This window comes from Synchiropus splendidus, chromosome 4, assembly GCF_027744825.2.
Source record: "Synchiropus splendidus isolate RoL2022-P1 chromosome 4, RoL_Sspl_1.0, whole genome shotgun sequence".
Classification (NCBI taxonomy): domain Eukaryota; kingdom Metazoa; phylum Chordata; class Actinopteri; order Syngnathiformes; family Callionymidae; genus Synchiropus; species Synchiropus splendidus.
In genome coordinates, this window is record NC_071337.1 from 6,116,147 (window position 1) to 6,140,318 (window position 24,172).

A 24,172-nucleotide genomic window follows, 5' to 3' on the forward strand; every position below is an offset into this window, starting at 1 on the left:
TATCATATCCCACCTACTTGGGGTGAGATGCACTGTCTTGTGCTTCGATAATTTTTTTCAGTAGATATTTTTTACCCTATTTTTCAAGATTAAGAGGTGTGTCGACATGCGACGAGCAGGAGGAGAAGAAAGTGTTCTAGATGTGTCAAGATCACAAAACAAACAATGAAGCCAGACAATGATCCAGTCCAACAAAAACACAGCCATCCGGCCCGCCGCGCTCACTAGACCGAGGAAGCTTTTGAAAACAAAGCCTTACACAGCGGCTTGTCTGCGTTTGCTCTGCGACACTTGAGACTTACCGACGAGCGTAGCAGTCGGAGGGCTCATGGAGGTGATGTGGGAGGTTTTTGCAGTGTCATAGGTGAAGGAGCTGCTCGCGACCTCAGTCATGGTTCCTTCAGTGACTCTCACTGTTTCTGTCCCTGCGTTTCCCTGCAGTGGATGATATGTGACAGTTAAGGAAAGCAACGTCTGAGCACTCTTTCGAGATAGGTCCACCCCAAACTCTATTTAAGCAGCGAAAGTGTTGCACTGCGATATGGGAGCAAAGGATGCAACACATTTGGTGGCAACCAACTTGCAGCCTCGGCGTGTTTTGAGCAACACGTTTCAGGCATTGTTTGTCAGGACACACTGGAGAGATTTTGTCTCTTGGGTGTCCCGTAAACATGTTAGCCATTACCCACCGGAGAAATGTAGCTAATCTTTATTTTGGGGTGTCAACTAAAAACAAGTTGTGTTTCATGATGTAATTCAAATTTAAAAAATGGTAAAAACAACTATGTATGTTTTGTATTTTTGGCTCAATTTAATTACGTCTATATTATCTTTACCTTCATTCAACCCTTTTTTCAGACTAAACATTCTGGTGGTTAAAATATAATTACAAAACGTGTTACATTTTCCTTAAGCTCAAATGTAGCCTACTCTGTTGTTCTTGAGTGAAAAGGTGACTGCTCCCCGTCCTGTCAGGTATGCTGAAAACAAGTAGGAATAGTTTTCGTACATCAAAGTAAGCTAGGGCTGTGAATAGATTCTTCATTCTTAAACTCAATTAATGACACTAGAGCAGGTTTTAGTCAATTGACAGCCCTAAAGTAAAGAAGTGAGTTTGGACGTGAGACGCACCGCTGGTGTTCTGCATTTCAGTGTGAAGTCGTTCGAGTCGACCATGACGCACTCCTCTGTGCCGATGGTCACCGTGGAGTTCTCACTGAAGCCAAAGCCCTCCACCGTCAGCAGGGTTCCTCCTGCGGCCAAAATCAAAGCCGATGTTCACCAAATATATTGCGGAGTCAGCAGGTATTTATTGATCACTCACCTGCCAAACTACCAGACGTTGGGGAGATTGAGGAAACGATGAGCTGGTAGGTGAAGCTTTCGTCGCCGGTGTAGCGAGTGTTGCCCAGTGAGGGGAAGTTGACGGATACTTTGTGTGTGCCAGCACTGGAGCGTCCCAGCCTGCAGATCTGCACGCCATCTGGGTTGGTAAAAAGAGTTAACCAGTACTGCGCAGGCAACTGGACCTTGCAGTTTACTTTCACGCACCTTGGACATCTTCCACTACGCACTCTGACTCGCCCACCATGATGATGGCGGACTCGTTGCTGAAGCCCGTACCAGTCACGGTGAGGAGGGTTCCGAGTCCATTAGAACCTGAGGTACAACAGCAACGGTGTGAATATATTCCTGATGTGCTGCCAAGAATCAAAGTCATGGGTTTGTTTGTGGAACCTTGGGAGGGAGTGATTCCAGTCACGTGTGGGGTCTTCTCTTCCGACCACATGTAGCCGCAATAACCGGTGCATTTCGAAGGAATCTTGTTGATGAGCACTTCCACCTACCGATCATCACAAATCTCTTACAGAGTTACAGAAACTGACCGTTGAAATCAATCTTGAAAGCATAATGTGAAACCACAGATTGCGTAACAGACGCCAGCTGCACAGCAGGATTTGAGCATAACCATTATAGGATAACCGGTAGCCTTGTTTAAAAGTGGACTAACAGGAAAGTGAACACTGAGCTGCAGGCCGTTCTGCATCACAGTCTATACCTGTGGTTTGTCCTCCATGGTGCGAAAGTAATCTCCCGGCAATGCTCGCTGAAACATTCCCCCTTGTCGTTTCACTTTGGCAAACACTTCTGCATTCGAGCCGGTGACTTTTGAGCTGTCGATCTGCATTTAAAGCGTTTATTTAAAGTATTATTTTGGTTGAGAGGAAAGCAAACATCGTTCTTCTTCCCTTACCTGCAACAGCGGCTGCTTTCCAGGATTTGTGACCCAATAAATCTGCCACAGGGGTTCTCTGCAGGTTCCTTTCCATGCAACGGTCACATCGCCCATTTCTTGGATCCCCTCAAGTGTGTACTTCAAGTCCTCTGCACTGATATCTACTGGCACACCTGAGAGGAAATAGCAGATCAAGTATCTCACTTCAATAGGATGTTAGGATGAAGTGATGGTTCCACTATTCGCGACAATAGAAACACATCTGTCTCCAACCTCATTAGTGTTATTTAGAACCCTGTTTTTCCAACTTCTCAGACTTGCCTTTAGCTTGTCCAGAGCCATACTCAATGTCAAAAGTGCCCTTTAGAGGAGGGCTGGCTGTGTTTACATAGGTTATATTGACAGAAGCATCGCCGGCGCTGAATAAGGCCATGTCCTCAGTTCGCTCCGTCTCCTTCAAATAAAACACAAAACCAACATGAGTGGACACCAGGAAATGAGCTTCTAGCCCACATTTTGAAAAGCTAACATTGCTAGAGTAGAGGTCTTGGGCACAGCAAAATGGCTTGGCAGGTTCTTGTGAACCTCTGCCCACTTCCCGAAAATATTGCCCCATCAGTCTTATTGTTAGTTAAATTATCTTAGCCTTAGACAGATCATTTACAAAATGTGAAATTAATCTACCATTAATCGTGAGTTAACTCGCTGCTATCTTCTCAGGACTATCTTTTTAAAGTTTAGCCCTTTTTACAAGGCATCGCAGGGATACACAGAGAGAGTGAGACTGTTTTGCAAATGAAGGAAAACCCCGAGAAGAAGATACTGGCCACAGCCTTCTTAAACCCCCCGGACATACAAAGACTTGGATAACTATGAAGTCAGAGCATACGAAAAGGTCCAAAGACTAAAACCTGTCAACATAAACTAGAATCTGAGCATGAATCTGTTCACAACCCACTGAGTTATGGTTGTGTTTGTAATGGTTTGTCCCAAACCTGGACCATGTATCAGTGTGAGACAGCTGAATCTTTCTCCATATCAATCTGAAATGTGAGCTTTTCAGGACATTGTGGCCTGGGATGAAGTAAACCAAACCAGCTGGCCTTGGGCTACTTTGGGTTTTCCATTCTGAAAGTCACATGTACATTTCCTTGTTGTCTTCTGCTTACTGAAATGTCATGAGTATTGAAAGGGAATACATTATTGTAGAAACTGGTTATCATATGACTCTTTTGTTGATGTTGCATGACTGGCAGGACAGAAGACTATCACAAATGACTATAGACTTGTGACAAGACATATAATGTTTAACAAGCAATATTCACTCACTGAAGTTTAAAAATCGCATCATCATCTGAGGACATTGTTTTGGACAGGAAGAGAAGAGGTTAAGTTGGCAAGGATCGACTAGTGGAGAAGGAAACTTCGCTGTGGCAATGATCAAGATAGGTTGAGATGGGCTAGGCTTGCTTTCTGTGGCCACCTCGATGGGGCAGCAATGGAAAAACTCACCGGCATGAATCCTATTTGCATCATTGGGAAGCCATAGCCACAGTCCAAAGCTATGGCATCAACCTCATAAAGGACTTGAGAGGCCTCTGGAGTTTGTTTAGTGACCTCAAGTGTGTCAAAGGAAATGCCCATGTCTTCAAATGGGGGCCGTCTCCTCTTGTCAACAATGCCTGGAATCAAATTGGCGACTAGTCAGCAACAAGACTTAGATTGAAGAAACATCTGTTAGGCTTGACTACCGTTAGCATGGTACGTCGTCGGCCTGTTTCCAATGTGAACAGCGTCCACGTAGAAATCTGCGCCTGACGAATCTTTGTAAAGATGAATTTCTTTGACAGCATGTTCTGATCCGACGAATGCACCCTGAAGGAAACCTGACAGGTCTGTGCACTTGTAGTTCCACCTGTCCGTCAGAGATAAAGTTAAAGCAACCAGACAAACAACCATATTTAAATGTACTGACTTTGATCCGCTGTTGAAGACGATGCTAAACCGCTCAGTCTTGTCCACAACGTCGCCTTGCGGGTCTTTGTACGAAAACTTCATTCCAATTTCATTCTTCAGACTTCCCTTGTACGCGAAGCAAAGCTGGAAACAAGTAGCACGTTTAACATGTAAGTTAAGCCCCAAGAGGATTGTTTTTGTCTTCTCTTACCATGGAAGATTGGTCGATGGAAATGGACCCGTAGGCCGTTTTAGAATCTGTGAAATAACTTTCCATGAAGAGCATCTCAGCGTTTTTAAGCGACCAACGACCACAGAAGCCACAGTTCTTAGCTGCCGTTCCTTTCTCTGGACTGTTGAACTAAGATTGCCAAAGAAGAGAACACGCTCAAGTTGCGTAATGCATTCAGAATGAAGTATTTGACCACTTCTAGTCTTTTGGGCGCACTGACCTGAGAGTTGTCTCCTTCGTAATCTTTGAAGAATTTCACGGTAGAACCTTCGGTCGACAGGATTTCTCCTGGACATTCACCCGCCATCATGCCCATCAACGCTTCTTTGACCTGCTCACACATAGCCCAGTTTTAGCGGGGTCAATTTTGCCCCAACATTGTTGGCCACTGATTTGTTTTGGGGTAGGAACTGCTTTTTTTTTTCTTTCCGGGACAAGTTCAGTACCATTGGAGAAGGTAAGCAATGGGTTGGAACACAGTACACTGAGATAAGACCCGTAGCTTAGCTCTTTGCCTGTCCACAGGGTGTAAGGCAAACTGTTTCCACAACAATTGCTATCTCTTTAGCCTCATTGAGAGGCAGGTTTTGCTGGTTTCACTCACAGTGCTTTGGTTGCCTCAAGCTTCGAAAGCCACTGCAGTTACAAAAAGCATTGGTGTTCCCAAAGGAAACAGTGTTTGAGTCAGATGAAATTGATTTTAAAGAGGGAAATCATTTTACTGGTCAAAATTAACCAGGTTTATAAATCATTTTTAGCTTGTTTATTAGGCCCAGACTAGAGCTCCAGCCCATGCAAATGAGACATTGGCTATTAAGGAATCTTGTTACAATCCAGGGTTCTCCCAAGCACTTTAGCAGCATGTTTTTTATATTCTGCATTAAATGATCGCAGCAAGAGTCACACCTCTGAGGCCTCTGCGTTATAGGCAATGGGCTGGGAGGGAACGCCATCCCACACCACTGTGAAGGAGGTCATGTCGCTCTGTCCCTTGGTGACTTCACTGACAGCGATGACGGGGTCAGAGCTGAAGACCGAAGAGCTGAGCAGATCGAAGTCACCTGCCAGTGAAAGAAGACTGTTCAGGATACAGTCATAGAGGTCTTTGTCGTCTTGACCTTATTCACCTCTAGCTGAGTTGAATGTGACTGTGAAGTCAGCTCCCTGGCTCCGAGCCTGTCTGGTGACCTGTACTGTGTCAGGCTTGATGGTCCAAAGATCGTTCAACGCATCCTCCATGTCGGTTGCTGACGCACTTACGGCGATTGGGGCTGGAAGTGACAAACTTTAGCCAAAGGCAGAAATCTTCATCGTTTAATTCAGTAATTTTTTTCTGGTCAAGAGAACCAAGGGTCGGAGTTTATGAAAAAGAGGCCACAACACGTTTGCTTCTACCAAGAATTTACATTTGTATTTCAACAATGAGAGAACATGACAGGTTACTCATAACCGCTGCCATTGGTCCACTCTTCTCCGTTCTGCACCACAATTCCCACGTATGTAGTATAAGTGAGACGGAGTGAATGAAGACACTAGAATAGTAATGTGGATTCATGGTCAAAGACAAAGTGGTCATGTGATCACCCTGGGGGACACATTCTTGCCCTCCCGCACCATTTCCTGGTGCTGTAGATTGTCCAATGTGAGAAGAAAAAAGGGGAATGGATTAAAGCATGAGGTGACATTTTTTATGTCACTTGGTATCTATAGTACCACATCATTAGCATAACCCATGGTGCCACACCATCACATAAGGTGCGATATATACCAAGAAACAACAACAACACGGAAGGCCGAATTCTGTGTCAGTTCTCTAGCAGTAGATGCTAGAGTCCATATGACTATAGTCAGTATTGAGCCTAAGTCTCCGCCCATTCGATCTATCAGTGTATGGGACCTATGATAAAAAATAAAAATAAATAGAGGTCTATGGGGAGATCAAAGTTATGTTCTGGTCTACTTTGCCTCATGCCCTGGATCACACACATGCTGGACGTCAATTTAAATGATGAATAGTTTTGACTATGTTTGTCGTGTAATTTATGAATTAGTTGCTTGTGAATACACTACTTATTTAGACTACAAATCGAACTTCTCATGTATGACGTCACAGCAAAATTCCACTGCTCTGACACTAAGGCAGATGCTAAAGGTACTAAAGTACCAAAGGTAGAAGCCAGCAAACATTAGTTGACATCAACACTCACCATGACCCTGTAGAGTTTGTCCCGCATGCTGGCTCTCCCTCCACCGACTATTGAGTGAGAGCCTTGTAGTTCGCTACTAATATCACCCAAAATCTAAAGTAACTTTTGATGCCAGAAAAGCAAGGATCTCACAGCACTAGAATGTATCTTCCAAATTCACAGACATCATATGTGAGATCTATGGAATATTGCGTATTGATAAAATTTGAAATTAACATTGTACTCTCCATTGACTCCGGTTCATATATTTTGTTGACTTAGGTCCCCTGAGCTGGAAGTACTGTAGGTGGGTGGGACTTAGTGTTAGGAGTGTGAACATGTTGCCGATGCTAGCACTAAGAGTAGATGCTCTTTCTCAGGCTAAAGTGCAGCACTGCCTTCGTGTGTGTGATATTCATTACATTAATTCAAGACCTTAACTCATGACATGTCAGGTCCAGCTGGTGACCACGGCCGACCTGTGGGTACTGGACTGAGTCAGCAGATATTCTGATGCAACATGTGTTCTTGCCACTTTCTGCCATGGGCAGTATTAACTTTTAATGTACCAGGCAACACTTTTGACTGAACCCAAATGTCTTGGACTGCACAACCCATCACATGGCAGGAGGCAGCTTCGAGATATGAAATGAAGAGCGCTAAATCAACAGCAGTGTTTACACTCTGAGAGGAATGACGACCAAAGATTGGAGTTCATTATCATCAACGGAGGAACAGAACTAGGTTTACCAGTGCGTGCTGTCCCGTAGCCCAGCACGAAAAAGGTGCTGTCACAAAATGGGGCAGTGCAACTGCTGGTGACTCTGATCTGCTGCTGCTCCTTGACCGCGGTGGCACTGGTCCAGGAGTCAAACAGGATTTGCTGAAACACAGAGAGAAGACGTCAGCGGGGGATTTGCTTGTCAATGAGATGGTGAGCGTCCGGCACTCACCTGTTTGACGTCCGATACATCGTACTTGCCGACAATCTGCTGAATTTCATTTTCAGCATCGTCCGACTGCGCTTCTGTGAAAGAGCTTTTTGTTGCAAATACTCCCAAGTTGATGTGAGCCAACCCCCCGTACTCTTGTTGCAGGTACTCCATGTAAATACTGCGAAGGAACAGTGCATTTAAAGATCAAAAAATCAACAACAAGATCTTCAGTGTTCTACTTACGGTTCACCTGCTGTCAGAGAAATGACTCGTGACCTCTGGTACCTCGTCGACAGAGGGCTACCGACGTACCTTGTCTGAAAGGCAATTTTTTCCTAGTGGGGAATAGAGATTCTTTTGAGATCCATGGGAAGATCACTTTTCTGCTGGACGTTTCTCAACATGTTTCCCTCTTCCAACGTCTTGCGTTGGGATAATACTTGCACCATGACTACCGCATTAACTGACCTTAAACTCAGGTTTCGTAGAGTTGCTCATGTAGAGCTCACATCGGTCGTCACAGTGGAGGTAAAATGTATAGTCGTCAGTTTTCGGTGGAACAAAGAAGCCTTGAGTCCGAGTGCTAAAGAAATCTTCGGCTGTTTCAAACGTGTGGGGCATTGACTCAATCCAGAACTGGCGGTATCCAGTGGTGTTCTCATTGAAGCTCCAGAGGTCATGCAGTTGTTTCCAGCGGGTTTCGTTCCACATCTCCACCCTCAAGCCTCTGCTGCCTGGTTGAGAGTGAAGATAGGAGGAGTTTTACATTGCATCTGTTCATCCAGCAGTTGGTGTGGGGACAATTGTTTAGAAGTTTTATGAACCAAAACAAGTGTCTTAGAGGCAGCCTATAAAAGAGCATAAGCCGCCTCAACTGGCTCCTCTTAAGGTAGAGGAGCGGAAGTTCTACTCTGAGTTACATAACACGATATTTACTTCGACTTTGAAGGCCTTGAGAATTGACTGACAGGACGATTGTGACAATGACTTGTCATATATCTGGTTGCCATCCTATACTTAGATCAGTGTAAAACACGCAGCAGAGCTCTTTGCTTTGACGGCAGGTTTTCTCTCATTCTTTCTCTGATGAAGTCAGGTGATCACATGTTTCACACAAGCAATGCTGACACATCGGGCTCGGGTCAGAAGTTCAGTCCTGGAATAGGAGAGACACGAGAAACAAGGAGTTTCTCACCTGGGAAGACACCAGTTTCTGGATTCTGATTCTCCGCCGTCAAGCAGACAATTTGGCTGTCGGTGAGGCTCTGGATGGTACACGGCAGACCTGTGGAGGACGGAGCGGAGCCGTCAGTGACGGGCGAGAGCAGTGTTGTGGTTTGATCATGACATTACTGGAAGACTAACAGAGGTGAAAAACTGAGAAATTTCCATCTCCCTGAGCTCAGTCAGCTTTTGCCCAATCACCAAACAAGGTAAAGCCTCCATCAAAAAAACAAAACACAGACCTAGCAGTTTCCATTTCAAAAGTGAAAATATCTTTGGGACTTCTGGAGTTTCAGGACTTCAGCACTTCTGATGTTTCTACCTCGCCGTCTGGCCATATCATTTTGGCCGACAGACACAATTTCAACGTCAAAATATGGCTCTTAAAGCCAAGATTTTTAGTTACAAGTCGTTGCTCCCAAGAATCTACTACCACTGCCCACTGATGGCCACTGTACAGAAAGTTAGATGATTAGTCATACAGTGTCCGATACAACTCACTGCCCCTAACAAACTCCAAGGTTAAGGAACCTTTCCATTGGCTGTATCGTTTTTTCAGATCGGACACATAGTTCATCATCTGGTCAGGATACTGCTTTCCATTATTTTGAATGAGGCCCAACGGAGAACAGCTAAGCACTCTCTCTCACTTGAGGTCGAGCATGATGTCGTACTGTTTTGTAATAAACAAACTTTGTTTGAGCTGGTTCCTTTTTTGCTTTAATTGGTGACACGGTACCAGTGATGTAATATGGGACACACCCCCCGTCCTCCACTTTGCACTTGGGAGAATTTTCTAACTATTTTAATTATTATTTTCAGAAAAAAATGCACGGTTGTGCAATAACGCATAGCACGGTGCGTGATAATGTTTGGTGGTATCGATGCATTCTGAAGATTCCTTTTGTCAACTCAGAGCTTCTCTTTTGTCTCCAGGAATGTGTCTTTCTTGTTGTGATGAGAAGTCTTATCACCAAGTCTCCAACTCTGTTGTGCATCTGGGACCTTTGTCCGCTCTCAACCGTCGCTGTTGTCATGTTTTCAGAAACAAAGGTGGGTGTCATTACCTCCGACTAGGACACGTGCCGGGAAATCAGTTTCATCGAAGTAGCGGCCGTGAATGGTGATCGGGGTGCCGCCCATCAAACTCCCCTCGGATGGGGTCACTCCTAAAATCTCTGAGGAACGGAGCATGACAGTAGTCCATGTTCGATCAAAAGAAATCACTGAAAATGTCAAGGGTTACAGCACATTTGGATCAGAACTTACCAGCATATGTCTGAAACATTGCTAACTTGTCGTTGGCAAAGATTTTGAAACTCGCCTTATCCGGTAAACTCCTAACAATATTGACAATGAAAAAATGATCAGTCACTGTTTGTGAGGAAGAAAAAAGGAGAAAAAAATGTCGTGAAGATTTTAGATTAAATAAGCTTCGACACAAAAAGAAAGAAATACGCTGTAAGGTTAAACTGAAAATTACCTTCCATATAAACTGTCCAGGATGTAGCTCAGATTTTGGGCTCCTGTGCAGGCACGATAACACCACAACAGTTAACCAACTAATGTGAATGAGACGTGAAATTAAAGCTTTAAATAGAATGGCACTTACCAACATAAGTCCCTGTTATCAAACATGTCACGTATCCATGATGTGACCTTTCCGAGTCCAGCCACAACCCGTACCTGTAGAATAAGAAACCATGTGTGTGGAGCTCATGATTCGAACAAAGATGTTTCCAACCTTGATTTTTCTACAGCAATTCAGGTTCACCATAGTATACTCTTCGTAAACATTTTCACAAATCAGATTTTCTATTTATTTTTTTGCCTAATATTTAGTAAACACTTTAATAAATTCTTTTAGATTCAGATTCAATGCAAGTCAGTGAAGAGAGCTTCTGAACATCTTGCCCTCTAACTGGTCCCCTTCACATGTAGCAAAAGGCTTTGTACGCTACTGAAATGCCTATGTGTCAGGTGAGGACTTAGGAAAAATGCCATCATTTTCAAATCTTCGAGTTCTTGTAATTTCGAAAAACATACAGAGGTACATTGAATGCAAGCAACCCTGTGTGACAGAGTGGTGGACTCGACACCACTGAGAGAATATGGTTTTATCGTTATGATGTTCACTCACAGGTCGTCAGAGTTTGGTCGCAGAAAATCACAGGGCATTCCTCCCATGTAGGCTCTGTTGGTCACGATGAAGTCATTTTAAATCATGGCTGAAACACGTGGGCTATGTTTCCTGACTTGTTTCATACCTCAGAAACCTGACATTGAGCCCGTTGGAGCTTAGGGCTGCGTTGCTCCCGTAGACGTCAGTGTAAATACGTCCTCGTACCTGCACCGTGCTCTCTGTACGGGGAGGACAGTGTTAGCGTTGGTTCTGTTCACGGTGTGGTGTGCGACGTAGTCCGTACTTGGGAGGCCGCTGGTGACGTTCAGTTTGTTTATGGTGGGTGTGCTGTACCAAACCACCTGAGGAAGAGAAACACTTGATTATACTTTAGTGTTCTGTTTGTTTGTGAGAAAACCATATTTCACGTAGAAGCGGCAGGATTTTGGTTGTGTTCTATAGGTTTGTTTGAATTCACGTTTAACAGTTTTGAAACAGTCACGGAAAGCATCTTGATTTCTTTGAAATGCAACATTTAATCGAATCACTGTAACAGATCATGTTTCATGTTACCATAGTGATGTTTTTGGAGTTTTTCTCTTCTATTCCCAGCAGAGTGGCCTCTTCTTGATAGGATAAGGACCATGATTTTGGGTTGAAATATGTGTGGATGCAAATGAGTGTTGTAGGTCTGCACTGTCCCAGTGCTTTTCCAGTTTGTGCAGTAAACTCAGAACGCTTATTTGACGCATGTTTCTCGACTTCCTTTTCAACCACAAAATTACATTTACTGACAATGCCTTTTACAGGTCGGAGGGCAGTCATGAACTGCTTCAGATGGCAGTATCATTATGACCAGAGCCGCCCAACCTTTCATGAGAGAGGGCCTACGTTGATGAAGTCAACTGACAACTTTCTTTATGTGAATTATTATTATTTTATATTATTTTCTAAGGAAAAATCTGTATTTATATTTGCAGACCCGTTCCTCTTGTCTGAACAGTGTCAAACGCAAACAAAAATAGGAGACAGGACTTACAAAATTAAGATGTGTTATAGACTGGAGACTGCAATGAGGAATGCAAGTAAATAAAATGCGTCGGGTGAAGACGAAACACAGATTCGCTGAGTGTGTTTGCTTCTTTTGACATATCTCAATGATTCAGGAAATCACACTGAGATCCTGAACGAATCGAAGAGACCGAGTCATTGGACTTGTAGTGTGACTTATAGTAGCTGGATTTTTTTTCACTGTGAGGCTGTTCATAAGACGATTAAATGATGTTCCGTGCAGTGTACTATTGTGTCCAGATGAGGCCCGTGGGCCTTGTGATTCTCAAACATGTCTGTACTGTTTCCTGTGTTGCCTCAGATTGTAGAAGTGTTTTAGCAACCATCTTGTCTCCTGGTGCCGTCCTTTATTGTGGTGTTGTGTTTTGTTGCTCAGAAGTGTCATAGTGACCAAAGTGATTTGGTTTCTAAAACCTTGAACTTACGTAGAAGCTGCAGTGGTAATTTTTGTACCCGCCGCGACAGTGCCTGTTCTGAGGGACATGGACACCGTTCACTGTGACGTTGACCCAGTACCTGCCGCTCTTCATCGCTCTGCAAAGATCAAGCTCAGTGTTTCCCGCTCGGTCCAAACGTAGAGTAGGCTAGCGAGGTTGGTGGCCTACTTGGTTTCACAGTGGATCTGCCGATCGTGGGTGGAGTCCTTCTCCACCGGGCACGGGTAGGTGTTTTCATTTGTCATCATGGTCACAGTGATACCAGGTGGCGCGTTAGGGTCGGTCTGGAAATTACCCTCCTGTGAAAAACCTAAAGAAGACTGATGGCATTAGAATGCGAAAAGAAAGTCCACTAATATTCCATATAAAGTGAAACATTACCTTCTCCAAAAATGGTGACTTTTGTTCCTCCATTTTGACTCCCTCGCCGAGGTAAAACACGATCGATTTGCAAATCTGTGCGGAAAAATAAAAGACGAAGTGCTCCTGTTTTCTTTGGCTCAGAGAAATATTGTCAAATTGAAATACAGCATTAAAAATGATTGGATTCTTACCACAACAACAGCATGAAAGCACAAGGAGCAGAGCCGTCGCCCTGACCAGCCACCTCATCCTGGAATTCTCCTGCAGTCTCGCCAAAACCCACCAGTAGTGATTCCTCTAACACTTTGTAAGCACTAGAGGAAAAAAAATCCAGATCATTAAAAAAAAAAAAAAAATTGCATATAGCTTACTTTGATTTTTGGACCAATGGAATTCAACTATATATGCTATTGTTTTGCTGGTGCACAGACCTCCACCAAAGCTCTCATTTCCCCCCTGCTCTGCGACCAATATTATTGTTGATATATTTAAGTCCCTTCCTGAGAAATATCATCGCATTGATGAGCTCAACTGGACGGCAGATGCTTTATGTAGCGTGCACTTAAATGAACCTGCACCGCAACCGAGCTAAAGTCATGAATGACAGAACCATCAACATGTTTGTGAATCATTAGTTGAACATGAAAAGTTTAATAATTTAATCTGGTTTCTTTTTTATTCATGTAGCTGCAGTGGAAGTATATTTCATAGTTCTGGCAGCTTTAAAAGGGACAGAATGAACTGCATTACACAGATCCAGTTCTTCTGTTCCTCTGGTTTCAACTGTAGGAATCATTCCATTTTTTGACAGGTTTATGAATGTTTTTTTTGCTTTCTTTGAAGTACCTGTATGAGTGGTTTTACATTTCTTTTCAAGCTGTATTTTAGTTTTTAACTTTCCGGCACTCCTCAGCGGTGTTGGCAGGAGCCTCGGCAACTGACCCAAGTTCGGGATTCCGATTAAAGATTTGGTGTGTTGACAGTTTTCTGGGATCTGGATTGAAGAGGGTTTGGAACGAATCCTCATTCACTTGTTTGTCTTTGAATATCTGCTCAACCACCAGTACAGAGGCTGTCAAAACTCAAGTCGCAGGTACCTGGATGCACAAGTCGTGTAATTACACACTTGACTTCCACGTCAGTCCGCACACAAGCATCCTTCCAGTGTGCCTCCTTCATCTTTTTTAATTTTGATGTGAACATAAGTGGAGCATTTACGTTGGTGAGCTGTTTTAATGTGTTTTGTGAAGCCTTCCGTTACATTTAGAACAGATACAAAAAGTTTGATCAAGTTGCGATTCATTGCGATTCAAAACTAACAGTTGTTGTGAGCCCTCCTTGATACTTTATGAAACACAGAACATAATCCAGTCACTAAAGGCAACTGTCATGCGTCAGTGGCGTTTGGTTTCGAGCCCTCTGGTGTTGTTCATACAACATTGTGTTTGGGTTACTATATGATATCACTACGGTCTTGTCAACCGGCAATATGACGCAGCTAACTTCACCCCGGCAACCCAATGCTGCTTCAGTTTCCTTTCTGATTTCACTGTGGTGTCCCTCGAGCTGCTTGGCGGAGGTCTGCATGGTCACAATGCTTTTTAGTTTAACAGAATCTAGAGTTGCAAAAACCTGAGATCAGTTGTTTTTACAGGTGTAAACGTGGAAAAAAAATTGTGATGACACTTAATAGAAATGATTTTTCTCCATCTATGTCTAGGAGCCCAATTGCTTCCCTCACATTGTCAGCCAAGACAGTAACTCCACTCTGATTGTGTAACTATTCTGAAACTTAAACAAGTCACACCTCACAGTCTGTCACTTGAAAGAATCTGATGAAGAAGAAAAAAGTCCAGACGCAAAGTGGTTAAATAGTAAATGAGACTTCATATCTGCAGCAAATACAGAGTTAATTTAAGTTTTTTTTTTGCTGCTGTTTATTGCAACGCAGCCGTGAAAGCCTGATCTCACAGCATTTTAACAACATGAAACACAAAGAACTCCTTTAAAATAGCTCAAATTCAAACATCCAAAGTGAGAATGCAAGAATGAAAACAGCAATATGAAGGTTCTAGTGTTGACATGAAGGAGAGGTAGCGAGTGACATTCTTACCTGCTGCCATGTAACACCTGCACTGAGAGGCTGCAGTGGTTGGAGCTGCAGAGTCACTCACTGCTGATAAGGACTGGACTCCACCTCAAGACTGGGAGGAGACTCAGTCCTCATCCCTGCCTAAACAATGAGATAGATGGGCAAAAGGTGATTTCACATTGGACCATGAGTAACATCTGCAAAGACAGGAAGCATGAAGTCAGACTTTCAGAGAAGTGCTGCTATAATGAGACAATTTAAACTGAAAAAAACCAGACATTGTAATGAAGTAAAGAAACACAGGGGTTTGATGACAACGTCACATCATCGCAACAGTATATATAGTTAGATGAGCAGAATAGGAAATACTATTGCTACTACTACTACGAGTCCAGCTATTATAATTCAACTATGGCTGCTTCAACAACTACTAATAATACTACTGTCACTACCACTACTGTTACTAACAAAAACTTTATTACACTGTTATTACACTCACAGATAAAATTGCCCCTACGACTGCTATTGTTAATAATTCCACTTTACTGTAACAACTACTGCAAGCACTATGACTACAACTATCCTGCAACCATTTGTACTCCAAATACTTACTCTCCTAGTCATTACACTACAAATACTACTACTAGCGTGGCTAAACCTACAAATAATAATTACTTAACAATGACCACTACTGCAACTATTAATGAAAGTACTGCAACTCCGACTACTACAAATGCAACCACAGCAATGACTAGTTTTGCAACAAATACTACTCTACTATTAATAATTATACTATAAATACCAGTACTTTTACTAGTAGTTGTACCATAACACCTAAAAATTATTTTAAAACAATGATAACAACTACCACTACCTTACTGTTTATTTCTACGGTTCATGAGAGACGCTTTGGGAAAATAAGTAAATAACTATTTTTTTTAGATAAATAAAAACCACGATAAAGAAAATGTGATTCTGCTGATGGACAGGTTGCAGAATACTCCCAACGGCAGAGTTCCGCTGAATCAGACCTCTTATTTGATTCTACAGAAACATATTCAGAAGCTGCTGGTCCAGCTCCAGATTACATCGACCTGTTGACAGCCAGAGAACATACCGGAGCCTGAGATCCTTGGGCGGGACTCTTCCAGGTATCCCTCACTGACAACTGAGGTTCAGACCGTCGCCTTTCGACATGCGATGACATTATGTCACTATCTTCAAATCCCTCCATTTTCCCACAACACCTTATGTTGCTGATGGCTCCTGCTCTGTGCATGAAAGTGTCAACAATGTTCCCAAGATCAACAAGGTTTGGCAGAGTAAAGACATACTGTTGACTAAGATGTATGTTAGCAGGGCGAGACATGCAGATGTTAGAGAGTTACATAAAACACAGATGTTACATACCTGTTTTTTCTTCATGGATTTCAAACTCATCAACTAGAACATGCTCACTATAAACCAAATATGTGAATATTCGAAATTGTTCAGGTGTTTGTAGAGGCTTATAAAGAAGTACCTACAAAAATAGTCTCTAAAGTGTATGGGGGCTTACAGAAAAACAACGGTACAAACACACTGTATGTTAAAACAAAATGGGAACAGGAGTTGGAAATCACAATATCTAAAAAAGAATGGGGTTTAATGTGCAATACACAACACAGTACTACAGCTTCGAGAAAATGGAGGGAATTTGGCTGGAAGACCTTGATAAGATTTTTCATCACACCGCATATGAGAGGCAAACAACTGGGAAAACCACAACAATGCTGGAGAAAATGTGGGCACATGAATGCTTCTCATTCACATATATTTTGGACCTGTATTAAAATACAAATGTTCTGGGACAATGTTATAAATATTCTTGAGGAGATATTTGAATGTAATATTCTTAAGGACCCACAGATATGTTTGCTGGGACTCTTGCCCTCACAGGTGCAACATGGTGATCAATATTTATTTAAAATCTTGATGCTTGCTGCTAAAAAAGCTATTACAAGGAACTGGATGAAAACTGATGGACCTGATGTACGAAGTTGGACGGACATTATTGAAGAAATAAGGCAGATGGAGTATTTGACCTCTCTGTTGAGACTGAAAACTGGGTTATACACAAAAAGATGGACAAAGTGGAACATTTTTCAGCAAAGAAATCCAACCTTATCGTAATTATAAGTTATTGTAATATCCCCAATGTTTTTCTGTCTGTATTTTATTTTATTTTTTTATCTTATTTTTTATTTTATTGTTCTCTGTCTTTTCTTACATGTTATAAACCATTGTATGTATCATTTTCAATCATAATGTCTGTATTTTGTAAAATTTAAAATTTGAAAAATAAACAGTTAAAAAAAAAATATATGTGAATATTCATGAACAACCTCGTGGCTGCACTCACTGGATGCTGGCAAATCGCTGATACTGCAGATGGATGACTAGAATAGAAGGTCATTTTGTTAGATCCAGTGGTTCAAATGCAAAAACTGAACAGCATTAGAATTTCGATTTTGAACTGTGGTGTTCCGCTTGGTACGGTACAAGCCATCTTTTCATTCTGGAACTGCTGAGACTGCTTTGCATCTTCTTCCACTTCTTCTCTCCATGGTGTCCGAGCTACAAGGGGAGAGAGGCACCAGGACAGGACACCGTCCACTTCAGGCTCAGCACCACAGGGGCTTGGACTGTGAGAGGAAACCCACACTCACACATGCTGATTCCTCCTTGTTCGCAGGCTGCAGCACAACAACAAATACATTTTGTAATCATCCCAAAACAAGCCAATTTCAATGTCACAACTTGGTTTATAAATGATAATAAGCACGTCAGTTCTGCTTCCTCTTTCGTTGAAAATGTGGATCTGAGGTCAGCTTTTGGCATGAAAATAACCCCACACAGTGAGTGAAGTCGCTGATTCATTCCTCTGAAAGTGGCAGTCAGCAAAAATTTATATTGCCTGACGTGACATTCTCATGAACTCATGCCAGTTTTGACAGTGAGCCACGTACCTTGAATTTGTTATCTGATGACTCGCAACTTCTTTATTAGCAACCCATCCTCACTCCCATGGTGTATATATATTCACGTTGTGAAAGTGGACTTTTGCATCCTATATTGACGAAAAAGGCAGCCTTGTGTATATATATATATATATATATATATATATATATATACACACACATATACATGGACTAAAATAGACTAAAAGAACATTTCTTTCCGTAGTGTTCCATGTGAGGAGGGGGCTGTCATTTGCTATTTATAACCGATTACATGACTCTTCCCCTTAGTCACAGTACTGAAAGTTACTGTGACTAAAAAACGGCCGTTTGATGAGATTTAAATAGCTATATAATATATAATTATAATATTATTATAACAATATATAATATTATTAAACTTAGAATGAATGGAGCGCCATCCCATGGTTTATCCTAACTTCAACCTTTTTTTCACGCGTCGACGTGTCAACATGCACCGCTGAAGGCTGCCTTTTTCGTCAGTATAGAATACAAAGGGCAACTTTCCCAACATCAGTATATGACCCCCTGGGAGTTAGGATGTGTTATTAACAGTAAGTAAGTGTAGTAAGACTTCCAAATTAGAGTGTGAAAGAGTGCAGACCTCCGCCAAGCAGCTCCAACATTGCCCAATTTCATGGTCCGACATTCATTTATTCTGTATAATTAAACATATTTTTGCATTTGAAATATCATTAATATGTTCTATTGCTGAAGTCGGTCGAGTTTGTGTCGCAGTATGGGCAAGATGACCGTGGTTTTCGCCCAAAATATAATAACCTATCCCATTATAAACATTTCCTGAACATTTCATTAAAACCGGTTCGTAACTTTCTACATATTTTCTTAATATTAACAGAAACATAACCTCCTTCCTGAGTTGACAAAGGAATTTTCATGGAATAAATCCAAGCATAAATGCAAAGTGGAGATGAAAAGGAAGCTAAAATGTAGATAAAAAAGATGTCACACTTTCATGATCATGAACTGATTAAGACCTGGAACACTGTGATGATCGACAAAAGTCACGGAAGGAGACAGTCTTTGTTCCAAACCTGGGGCGTTGTCGCTTTGAGGATTTGAAATGACAACTGCTGTAAAACATGAGGGGTTCACTTCACCACCCCTTGAAAAAAAAAATCTATTTCTGTCCCTGTTCACTCAGCGCTGTGACATTTATCGCGTGCTATCGCAACAAAACATGGCTCAGGTAACGCAATCTCTTGTCAAAATGTCTTTCCACAATTAAGACATCAGAGAGGGTTGATTACAAAGAACATCTTGTCAGTTGATTTGAAATAAGTCATCAGAGGTTGACGGGTCGAACACATCAAGTACCGTCAAACCCGTCAAGTATTTCCAGTTTGGATCTAATTTCAGGTCGAACCGTGAGGTGGCGAGACGATCAGATATCCCGACTACAAAAGAGACAAAACCGTCTGATAATCTGTCGGTACTGTGTTTTCACAGCAGGCGCCACTCACACGAAACCTCTGCTCTTTAATTATCGTCTTGTGAGGAACATCGTTCCATCTGAAAAATGAATATCTTTCCACTAACGTGTCAAAATACCCGCAATAGTTTATGATGACAGATTGTTGGTTTCAAGTCAAATTCAGGGCCAAATTAGGTTGGTAGATCATGTCAAACCGTACTAGACCCTGTTACTGCCAGAGCTGCATTTAGCAACACCAAATATTGGAATTTTGAAAAACTAAAAAAACTCAACTCCACCTTGAAGTCAAGCTCTTGGTCTTGTCTCCGAATCAACTGCTTCTAGATTTTAGTCATACTGGACTCTTGTTTTTTTTTTCATGATCAGTCAAAACCACAACCGCTTAGATAAAAAAATAAATATTTTTTTTATCTCAGAGATTAAAAAATAGATTTTTTTATTGAAAAATAAAAATGTATTTAAAAAACAAAATAAAGTATATATAACAAAACCAAACACTGCCTAAATGTTGAGATCTCACCAATTTATGAACCTCTATACGATACATGAATGTAACCAATGATAAAATAAAAGAATAAAAATATTTTTTGGCAGAAGAAACGTTGCTTTATGCCTGTTTCCATTTGTAATTATTTTGGGACTATTAAAGGGAGAATGCACCACGCTCATTAGTGAGCATCTTTCTGCGTCTTTCCCCAAGACAAACCCACTCGGCTGACTGTCAACAACTGAAGTCCACATGCTGACTTCTTCATAGAAGTTGTGAGCCAGTAGTAATAGCAGCTCCAAGCTATCTGGCAAGCTAGAAGTCAGTAGCTACGTAGAAGAACTGAAGTCACAGATCCAGCCGGACATGTGAAGAGACGACCGAATGAAAGGGGATTTACGTCTCATGATTAACAACCAGCGTTTCAATTCGGTCATCATGTGGGCGGCGCGGATGGCTCCCCTACTTCTTCAAAAAATCCTGGCAGAAAACTTGTCAGGCAAGGGCTTAGCATATTTTGTAAAAATCATTGTAATATAGAACTTTTTTTGGCAAAAGACTAACACTAGTTTTTCACAAACCAATTTAGAAAGATCCTTATTTCATGTCATGTTCCTGCAAAAAAAAAAAAAATCTGCCGCAAAATCAGGTATTTTTGGCCGTAACATTTTAAAAAGTCTCTGAGGGAGAGATAAAGCCTTACAGTTCATTTTATTGCTCATTTGTTATTCATCATCATTACTCACATTGCTTCCCCATGACACTGCGCCTCTTTAGCGCAACATCTAAGTCAGTCACAGACATGAAACGGCCATCTGGGGCGAGGAATTTATCCAATCAGCACCAGGTGGCACTTTTCTGCCATGACCCAAGTTTTGTAACGAAAAATGCCTGAGAAATTCAGGTAGAGCACTTCTTCTGCTTCCAATAATTTCCCATAATTATTATTGACACTGTCTTTAATAAATGCTGTTTGAACGGTCAATTTGAGTGGCAATGTATGACGGCCCCCTGGAATCTATTTCACCAGCTGACACTGACTAGAAGGTTGAGGGTTCGAACCGAGCTTGAGGCTACACATCTAAGCATCTTTGTTTATGCCACAGGTGAGTGAGCAGTCCAGTCCTTCTGATGCTTCCCACCTCCACCAGTATGAAAGCAACATGATGATCATCTCCAAGTTTATTCACTCTCATCATCCTTCACCTGTGATGATCGCTTGTCGCTCCGCATCTCAGCCTGGAGAGTAGAAACAGAGCAGCTCACAGCTTGACTGGTTTGTGTTTTAACTGTAAGGATGACAGAACACTGGTCTCAGTTTTGCGACCCATCTTATGAAACACACTGTCCTGACCTGGTGGTGAACCCTGACATTCAGCTTACAAAAGCTGTTGTTCAGTAACAGTTTAAAAAAACATGTTCTTCAACTATTTTTGTCGCTGTTCCCGCAGACAGAGCAGCAATCACCTTAATCCAGTCAATACGTAGGACCCGCAATTACAGGCTAAGAAATGGCCACAGGACCTCACTGACTTGATCGACAGCACTCGCGACAAATGTACCAGCAATCCCAGCTATGATGGAAACACTTACCCATCACTGTCACAACACCTTCATGTTCTCACGAACCATGTCATCACGCAAAGAAGACAAAAAAACAGAAGATATGTTGCCCCACAGGTTTCAGTGAGAACAGGTGATGAAACAAGAAATTCTTACATGCATATATTAATGTCTTTCATATGATCGATAGGACTGGAAAACATACAGAGGTCCCGCCTATGTGGAGATTAACAAACATGACTCATGTCAAGCAAGATTTGTCTTCGTAAAAAAGCAACACATTTCCGTCATTCTTAGCTATTTTAAGCCAAAATAATTGCAGACATGTCGGGTGAGGCGCAGGAAAGAAGACACCAGGAGGCTTGTCACCAAAATAGGCATGATTTTATTTTGGAAGAAAAGATAAATGTAAAATATAGTGGTCCATCATTAGTCAGGAATCGCCAAATAGGTTTTGTTAAGTCACATTACAAAAAATAACTTATTACCTTTTCTAACATGGTGAAATTGAAATACACTTGAAATTACTTACTTTACTTAATTAATACTTTTTGATACAAAATCTGGTTAATGAGTGAAAGGTTACGTTTTTTTTTGCTATTTTTTTATGATGAAACGAGTGATGGATGTCTAAGGATTTATGTCCTCATTTCTTCTCCATAACCCTTCATTTAAATACTCTAGATTCCACTTGAAATTGAATTTTTGAAGCTGTATTTTAAAACATTTCTTTAGCAATTATTTTCTTCATTAGTACCAAAATAATATTTCTCATCAGACCTAAATATTTATTTAATCTTTTTTTTTTTTTTCCAATTTCACAAATATTTTAAAAAAGGGATATGAGATAATTGCTCATGTTTGGTCCTGGTTCAGCTCCACAATAGAACACAGCAAAACATCAGACTATTAAAGGCAAGCAGGATGTGGTAAAAGTGAGATGTTTTATTTAAGTTAAAGGAATAGCTAAGTGTATATGGATGCTTGTGTCACTCAAATCTGACGAATGATTTCCTGCTGATCTTAAATCTTGAAGATTGTGTGTGAACCCATAAGTTAAGATATGCAATACTGGCAGTAGTTACTGTTAAACCCCTGAAATATACTTGCAAAGAATGACAAGAAATGATTCTCCTCACAATCACATGGATCCACGGGACTAAATGTTTATGTGAGGCACGTGTCACAATGTGGCATGTTGAGCTAGAAACGCTCCGATTGTCTGCAGGAGCTCTTTCTTTGCACTGACCGGTACAAGTGCTGCACAGAGAAGGAAGAGAAGGGAGAAAATATTTTACTGCTAAACCCTGTTAGTATGAGTCTAAATAAATAAACGAAGAGAGGACGCTGCTTTATGAGGTAAAGAAACTTTAATCACCAAGCTTATCTATAAGATATCTCAATTAGGGCCACTGCATTACATTACAATACAACTATAGATCACATTAAGACATGTACGCCTAGTTGTCATTGAAAAGTTGGCTTCTCGCTTACAGCGCCTTCACCTGGACAACTCGAGCAATAAGTCCAAGCGCTATAGTTCAGTGCACCATCGGCCTTTAAAACAAAAATGACGGTAGTTTCAGGTCTGTGAAAATGTGCACGAGTTTATTTTTAATATGTTGTTATTGGACCATTATCATAGACCCCAAAGGTCACCCAAAATGGGGTGAAATATGTCTTAACCCCAAAATAAAGAGTCATGAAATAGATGGTTAAAGAACAATAACACCAAAGACCGTTTAAATCTGTTGCTGGGGTTAATATTCATATTTCACTTGCATACCTCTGCCTTTAGGTGTGATTTCTGTTACTAAGTCCTCTACTGTGACATGTTCTCAGCCTTTTTCTCTCATCACATCTGGAGACAAATGAAAAAATGAATGAACATGATGCAAATCTGGATCTACACAAACAAGACTGACATAAATAAAACTTTTTTTTGTGTAAGATAGTAGGTGTTTTATGGATAGCTGGATGGTATTCAAGAATAATAAATAAAAAAAACCCATAAACAAGTCACCTGATTAAATTATAAGAATTTCTCATTAAATCTATTCACTGAATATTGGCTCACCTTCACAGAAAATTGTAGTGGGGGTATAGGAAACACACAAAACAAACATCTTAGTTAATAAATAAATACATTGTTTTTCTTTTCACTTTACTGTCTCAATTGCATGTATTTAAAACGTTTCGTGTGACAATCTTATTTAAGATTAAGGCTGGAAATCACTTACTTTATCCGTAATTATTACCTTTACAATGGGCTTTTAGCTCATCCTTCCATCGCCACTCCACTAACTTTCCCCTGAGAAGTTCTTCTAGCCTGCCACACAGGTAAAGGACAATTTCTAAACGAAATTCATCAACATTTTCAAAGAAAGTCGCATCTTACCGCTCCCGTTCGTCCATGTCTATTAGCTTCTTGTTGATTACAGCCGCCACACTCTCTTCATCTGCATAAAAGGAAGATGATTTTTACAACAATACTGATAAATCACACAAAATATTTCACATAAATAATAAGAGTCGCTACCTTTCTCTCGATGAGTTGCCGGGGAACACGCTGTGCCTCCTCGATAGCGTTCCGCTCCTCGCTAACAATAGTTCCGCTTCACAAAATTATTACTTGAAAAATGTTTTTAAAAACGAAAAACAAAAATAGTTATTTCAATAATTATTCTTAAGTAAACAAACCGATACGTTTTTAATAAACGATAAAAAAAATAAAAAGATAGAGAACTCAGTTTCCCATAAGCCTCCCTCATCGTGTGCCTCCTCGCAAATGC

The 24,172-nt window shown here is 41.3% G+C and overlaps 1 protein-coding gene and 1 long non-coding RNA gene across 4 annotated transcripts in view; both read right to left on the reverse strand.

Moving 5' to 3' along the window:
• pkhd1l1.1 (PKHD1 like 1, tandem duplicate 1) overlaps window positions 1-17,058 on the reverse strand; it is a 42,680-nt gene extending 25,622 nt beyond the window's left edge. The window contains exons 1-33 of one of the 2 annotated variants that reach the window (XM_053863295.1): window positions 15,972-17,058; window positions 14,876-14,995; window positions 12,954-13,076; window positions 12,781-12,855; window positions 12,568-12,709; window positions 12,388-12,496; window positions 11,196-11,253; window positions 11,037-11,130; window positions 10,910-10,963; window positions 10,382-10,455; window positions 10,253-10,295; window positions 10,039-10,109; window positions 9,837-9,947; window positions 8,741-8,830; window positions 8,014-8,279; window positions 7,789-7,880; window positions 7,564-7,723; window positions 7,361-7,493; window positions 5,552-5,695; window positions 5,331-5,485; window positions 4,645-4,755; window positions 4,404-4,553; window positions 4,212-4,336; window positions 3,988-4,151; window positions 3,749-3,918; window positions 2,558-2,690; window positions 2,255-2,409; window positions 2,060-2,182; window positions 1,738-1,843; window positions 1,552-1,659; window positions 1,325-1,483; window positions 1,132-1,253; window positions 303-435 (exon numbers count right to left, since the gene is read on the reverse strand). In XM_053863295.1, the coding sequence (XP_053719270.1) occupies window positions 303-435; window positions 1,132-1,253; window positions 1,325-1,483; window positions 1,552-1,659; window positions 1,738-1,843; window positions 2,060-2,182; window positions 2,255-2,409; window positions 2,558-2,690; window positions 3,749-3,918; window positions 3,988-4,151; window positions 4,212-4,336; window positions 4,404-4,553; window positions 4,645-4,755; window positions 5,331-5,485; window positions 5,552-5,695; window positions 7,361-7,493; window positions 7,564-7,723; window positions 7,789-7,880; window positions 8,014-8,279; window positions 8,741-8,830; window positions 9,837-9,947; window positions 10,039-10,109; window positions 10,253-10,295; window positions 10,382-10,455; window positions 10,910-10,963; window positions 11,037-11,130; window positions 11,196-11,253; window positions 12,388-12,496; window positions 12,568-12,709; window positions 12,781-12,855; window positions 12,954-13,011 (3,688 nt within the window). In that variant the 5' untranslated portion in view covers window positions 13,012-13,076; window positions 14,876-14,995; window positions 15,972-17,058. Of the gene's footprint in view, window positions 1-302; window positions 436-1,131; window positions 1,254-1,324; window positions 1,484-1,551; window positions 1,660-1,737; window positions 1,844-2,059; window positions 2,183-2,254; window positions 2,410-2,557; window positions 2,691-3,748; window positions 3,919-3,987; window positions 4,152-4,211; window positions 4,337-4,403; window positions 4,554-4,644; window positions 4,756-5,330; window positions 5,486-5,551; window positions 5,696-7,360; window positions 7,494-7,563; window positions 7,724-7,788; window positions 7,881-8,013; window positions 8,280-8,740; window positions 8,831-9,836; window positions 9,948-10,038; window positions 10,110-10,252; window positions 10,296-10,381; window positions 10,456-10,909; window positions 10,964-11,036; window positions 11,131-11,195; window positions 11,254-12,387; window positions 12,497-12,567; window positions 12,710-12,780; window positions 12,856-12,953; window positions 13,077-14,875; window positions 15,052-15,971 lie in introns of both variants that reach the window. The other variant, XM_053863294.1, reaches the window with a different exon arrangement.
• Window positions 17,059-21,169: 4,111 nt separating this feature from the next.
• On the reverse strand, window positions 21,170-24,110 carry LOC128757699 (uncharacterized). 2 transcript variants are annotated; one of them, XR_008414395.1, is made up of 5 exons: window positions 23,920-24,110; window positions 23,779-23,839; window positions 23,639-23,709; window positions 23,167-23,241; window positions 21,170-22,640 (listed from the first exon to the last, which is right to left on the reverse strand). It is a non-coding gene; the product is annotated as an uncharacterized LOC128757699 (long non-coding RNA). The 2 variants fall into 2 exon arrangements; XR_008414396.1 differs by lacking the exon at window positions 21,170-22,640 and adding an exon at window positions 22,693-22,937.
• Between the last annotated feature and the right edge of the window lie 62 nt (window positions 24,111-24,172).